Source organism: Dipteris shenzhenensis, chromosome 6 (assembly GCF_047967505.1).
Source record: "Dipteris shenzhenensis isolate YYH24624 ecotype China chromosome 6, Dip_SZ_1.0, whole genome shotgun sequence".
NCBI lineage: Eukaryota > Viridiplantae > Streptophyta > Polypodiopsida > Gleicheniales > Dipteridaceae > Dipteris > Dipteris shenzhenensis.
Window position 1 is genome coordinate 56,879,923 of NC_141601.1, and position 6,036 is coordinate 56,885,958.

Sequence of the window (6,036 nt, forward strand, 5' to 3'; positions counted from 1 at the left end):
AATGTGGCTATTCAGAATACTGACTTAGAATACTCCATGCAAGCTTGCTAGACCTCGAGAAAGAGAAATCATATAACTGTCTTGTCCCCTCTCGATGTAATTGGATGATTGTGAACGTGGTAATCTACCTCTTAAAATAGGCATGGGACGGCAAATTGCCTTTTCCCATGTTCCACCCTCTCTCAAGTAAGCATCTATCTACACCATGATCATCTGCAACATCATGCTCTATTGACGGATGTCGGTATTTTACACACACTGGTGCAATAGCTAGCATCACTTACACAAGTACTTATAAATAATTTTACTACTACTTTCTAAGCTATGAGAAAATGTTTTACTACTACTTTCTAAGCTAGGAGAAATTGTTAACCTAATATCCTCAATCCTCAATATTGTTTTTTTCTATGTATATTGTACTATGGAGTTTCAATTCTAATAAAAGCTACAAATTAAAACGGATGTAGTATATTCATACCTGATTTGTTTCACCTAATAATCTATAAAACATAAGGATAGTGAACCTATGTATATCACTATCTTTCCACACATACGCAACATAATTTTGCGAGTTGCTATGAGCCGGGAATTGTGAGTTCCACAACCAACTATACTTTGAGCGAGATGCAAGTGGCTGACATAAGTGAGTCCACAAGCGGCTCAAAGTCAAATACTTCCCCATCATTCTTAAATACTAGTTTGTAGAGTTTTAGTAATATATAGTATGAATTTTAACCACAGACGAGATGTTCCAGGTCAGCCTAAGTGAACCTCCATCTGGCACGTGGTATAATTAATATTATCCATCAACGAACGAGTTGTTACAGGTCGGCTTAAGCGAACCTCCAACTGCCCCATTGACTTTTACTTTAGGTATAGTTACAAGCTATAGTTACATGCTTATAAATAAATACATATGCTAAAAGTAAGAAAATCATACACACAAACATAAACTATTCCAAAAGTAAATCATTTCATTCACTAGTGTCTACTCTACCATTTCCCTAAATTTTGCTAGTATCTATGTACTATATTTCATGGATCTAGAATGAAATCATAAGTTATGAAACAAAACTAAAATTCCAAGCCATGCAACTACCTAGTCCTAAGTGACAAGTCATGCCAAAGAGTTTACAATCTGGACAAGTAACAACTTCTATACTTCATGCATAAAATCAAAATCACCTATTTTTTAAAAGCTAAGTACAATGTCACATGCAACTACCTTACTCTTCATCTATAAGTTATGAAACTAAACTAAAATTCCAAGCCATGAAACTACCTAGTCCTAAGTGACAAGTCATTCCAAAGAGTTTCCAATCTAGACAAGTAACAACTTATATTCTTCATGCATAAAATCAAAATCATCTATTGTTTCAAAGCTAAGTACAATGTCACATGCAACTAACTTACTCTTCACCTAATAGTATGTGTAATGCAATTGCTAATTTTCTAATTAGTATCATGCGAGTGGATTTCGACCAGCAAAAGCGAGCCCACCACCGGCACTAGATACCTTTTCATACTTGAAAGACTAACAAAACTTACAAATTTCTTTGCAGCTTTATTTATCCTCTTTCATATGCTTCGGGTCTTTTCCAAGACTCCACAATATCCTAGGAATCTCGGATTTTGTGAATAGTACAAGTGTGGCACAGGTATATATAACATTAACGACACCGGCTGGTGTCTCTAAACACCGGTCAGTGTTGCTAATTATACCGGTCGGTGTAAATGTATACTGATATGTATATTCTAAACCAGTCGGCATTATAAAATACCGGTCGGTACGGTATGAAGATACTGGTCGGGAACTGGCTGGAGCTAGTTACAGATAAAAATCACTACTGGGGTGTTGTAAAATGCCCCAGAGTAACTTTAAAAATGTTTTAAACGTTTTAAAACTAACGTTTTAATACCGCCGCAAATGGTTGACTCTAGTCCTCATCATTAGCTCGATCACCTATACTCAAGCCACCAATTACGTTAGTTGTTAAAGCAATTGAACAAATCACCGAATCAACCAGTCTTAATATAATTTCACTTAAAGTACAATAACCAAACACGATACCAATAATGCTAGCAATAAGAGTATTGACATGGAATCAGCCACAATACTAAGCATCTGGCATGACAAAACACAGGCAGCTAGATAGGCATCCCCAACTAAACCATGCAAAGCATCCAATAGAACCCTTCTCATCTCCGGTGCGCTCCTATGGAATAGTTTTCCATACTCAATACAACTTTTAAAAAAATGATATCCATAGCAAGAATAATGCATCCCTCTCACTTGGATTGCAACTTACCTTAGTTACGTGTTTGATTACAGGAACTAATGAGGTCTTGGAAAAGCTTGAAAGAATCATTTAGGCATCCATCGAGCATCATATCTTAGATGGTTCTCAAACTTGAGCAAATATTTTGAAATAAGTATTCTCTTTTTAGGTTGTGATTTATTGATGATCAACCTTGAGCCGGTCACTCTATAAATATGTAAGATAGTAGGTTCATTCATGGAAGGGGATTATTAAATTAGGGGGACTTACGAGCCATTTACGGATAGGAGGGGATTGAAAAAATACATATCTAATGTAACTTGTGTGTAAATGTAAGGAGAGACCGTTTAAATTCAAAATAAAAACATGTATACGTATAGAAGAGGGGTAAACAATTATGCAAAAAAATGTAAAAATATAAATGTAGGATATTTTAAATATGTGCTTGCTCGCACCGTGCACGTGTTTTATATGTTTTTATGTAGTGACCACCTCAAGTGATCAACACTACATTGAGGTTCAAGTATCATAATCGATATGGTCAAAAAGTATATTTTATCATGTACTAATAAAAACACCTATACCGCATCCATTCATTTCTCACGTTACTTTGGTATAGATCCAAACATTACTTTTGTCATATTTCTCAATAACTATACCATCACATACTAGTATGATATTTAGAAATAATAACAAATTCAATGCTTAATTCTTTAATTCTTTTTCTTATGATGTTATACTATTCTATGGCTGACAGAAGAATATAATATGCACATCATTGTCTAAATACACTTCAAAGTTTTTGATTTCTTGAATTATTAACATAATATCATGGTAGCTAGTAACGATACCACATATAGTTTTCGTTTGCAACTAGAAAATACATGAAAGACATTATCTCGTATAACCCTTTTCACAACATCACGAAGAAATTATCAAATATGAAAGCTATATTTGTAGCTACCATTCATTTATCCCCTCTTGTTTAGCAAAATGTCTTTTTTTTTTCTTGTGAACTTTCTCAATTCAATTCATCTCAATGGAACAATTTTGTCAAATCATACCATATGTATTAGGGAATAGTAGTTTTATAGTTGTGATTGCCATGTTGGTAACTCCTAAAACACATTATGACCATATAGAAAGTCATTTCTTCTTTCTCTAAGCCACATGTAGCCTAGTTCATAGATTCATCATATCATATGTACCAAGCAATAGAGCTTCTCATCTTTCAATTCTTAAACTAATAATCCAAAATAAGAGAGAAAGTAAAAAAATTCTGACTAGAGTGTTTAAACCGAAAACTATCCGCTAAACCTAATTTTAAACACCATCATACTAGATTAACCTAAAGTCAGCAAGAGTTAATGAAATGCATTACAATCTTGTACAAATTAGGCACACAACGTTTTTATCACACATATGGACGTGCTAGTTAATGATACACAACGGAGGGACTTCCATTCAGGTCTTGGCTGCGAACTCTTGAAGCTCGCCATCTTCGTCCTCGTTCTCGCCGGAAATATCCTCCAACGATCTACCGTTGGTCTCGGGTATTAGGAATGTCATGAGAAAGCCCGCTGCATTACAGGCTGCTACCACTAACAACGTCTTCCGATGCCCAATTCCCGGTCCATACCCAGGATCGTCCTTGCTCCTGTTTGGATCCTCCCACATGTACTGGAATCCGAACGTACCCAGTATCGCTCCCGCCTTCCCTGCCGCAGCAGAGATCCCGTGACATGTCGATCTCAGTCTTGCAGGAAACAATTCGGCAGGCACAATGAACGTGGTGCTGTTGGGGCCAAAGTTCGAGAAGAAGAAGGTGAACGCATACAACGTTAGAAAGGCGTTGTGATCCTTGGTTGTCCAGTGTTTGTAAGGTATGGCCACCGCCAGCATGAAGGCTGTCATGAAGAAGAACCCCTGCAGTTGGATGATGAAGCGGCCGATTATGTCGATCGTGAAGACGGTGAACCAATACCCGGGGACGGACGAGCATAGGGCGATCAGGGCCTGTGCCCTCGAGATTTTATAGACTTCTTCGATGGCAGACATGCTCTTTGCGGCTGGCAACCAGTTCACTGCCGTGAGGACGTCCTTCTGGGAAAAATTGCCGCTGTAGAATGCGATGTCAAGGAAGAACCAGCAACTGGTAGTGCCCAGCAGATGCAGTCCGTGCCGCTTTAGAAATTTGCTTGTGAAAAGTGCATAAGTTTCTGGAGGCGGGGAGGCAGGCCCTTCAGCTTCATCCTCGAATTTTACCTGCAGAACGGTGGCCATGTCCTGCGCTGCTCGCTTTGTGTTCCCCTCGACCAAGGCCGTGTAGCGAGCTGTCTCGGGCATTCTCATCCTCCAATAATACGTCAACGCAGCAGGAGCAGCCCCGACCATCAAGATTATCCTCCAGACAAAATCGGCCTGGGGCGGTGTAGAAGCAATCGGATCATCCTGAAAAGAGGGTCGATGATATTCATGCTTGAATGCAGCCGACACAATGATAGACACGGCCGCTCCTGATAGAATTCCGAAACCTTGCATCGCAAACACCGCGGCGATAAACGCCCCACGGGTGCGGGCGTTGGCGTACTCGGACATAATCGTGGCAGACAAAGGGTAGTCCCCACCGATGCCAACGCCCAGCCAAAATCTGAAGAAACAAAGTGTTGTGATCACCGATTTTGCCGTGCTGCCGAAAGACAAGGCCGAGGCAATCGAGCTCACGACCATAAGCATCAGTGTTATTCCATAGACTTTCTTCCTTCCAAGTTTATCCCCGAGCCACCCAAAGAAAAGTTGCCCAACCAGCGTCCCAGCTAGTGCAACCCCAGTGACCGCCGAATTCGCTCCTTGTGGGAGAATGCCAGGCTGTCCTGTGGCCGGGTTATAGTAATAGAGTCTTCCCAGGAGCTTGGTGACAGTGGAAATGCAGAAGAGATCATAGGCGTCGGTGAAAAAACCCATTCCCGCGATGATGATGGCGGTGAAGTGATACCATTGGGTTTTCGCCTTGTCTAGGGCAGTGAGAACCTCCAAGTGCTTCTTCGCCATAGGGAGAAAGTTGAGAGATTCGTATATGCAAATCGAAGAGAGGGGAAGGAATTAGCCAATTCTGAAGCTATTTTGCAAAAGCGGAACCGGAGTCGTGGTCATATAAAAGAAGGGCAAGAAGCTAGGAGCCAGGGACCGAAGCTGTACGGAAGCTGCGACTTAAAAGTCTAAGACGCAAGCCAGGGACCGAAGATAGTCAAAATGTTGAGTTGTTGATAATATCGATGAAGGATGACTGAAACTTCTGCAAGTCTTCTTTAGATGAGCCCTCACGCAACATTCACAGGACGTAGTCCTCCTCGCAAACAAAACGTCCATAGCCCCGGCCTGCTCTACCCGCATATCCGCGAATATTCACCGCTTCCTTGAAGCTCATGGGCTACAGGACCCCACTCTCCTCTCTCGCTGTGGTTGTTGCTTGCCCTCATTGCCTCCTGGCCATATTGCCGCCCCACATTTCCTTTCAATAAGCTCTCCTATATTTTCACGCGGTGTCGTAGGAAAGTTGGCATTTGCAATCGAAATCACTATCGTGTAGGACTTGTTACAAGTGGGTACCATGCTTGTCCTATTTGTGGACCGCATTTTTTCAAAATTACTTGCACGATACTCCAAACATATGAGGAAAAATGTTTATGAAGGTCATGCTCGATACCTTCTGCTGGACCATCTCATGCGTGGAGGTTAGCTTGATCCACCACCATCA

At 40.6% G+C, this 6,036-nt stretch overlaps 1 protein-coding gene across 1 annotated transcript; it reads right to left on the minus strand.

Annotated features, from left to right (window-relative positions):
* Positions 1-3,702: 3,702 nt before the first annotated feature.
* Positions 3,703-5,466, minus strand: LOC147901393 (putative inorganic phosphate transporter 1-4). Its single transcript, XM_087375444.1, has one exon. It carries the CDS (start codon positions 5,328-5,330, stop codon positions 3,744-3,746), a length of 1,587 nt encoding a protein of 528 aa, XP_087231570.1. The 5' UTR covers positions 5,331-5,466; the 3' UTR covers positions 3,703-3,743.
* Between the last annotated feature and the right edge of the window lie 570 nt (positions 5,467-6,036).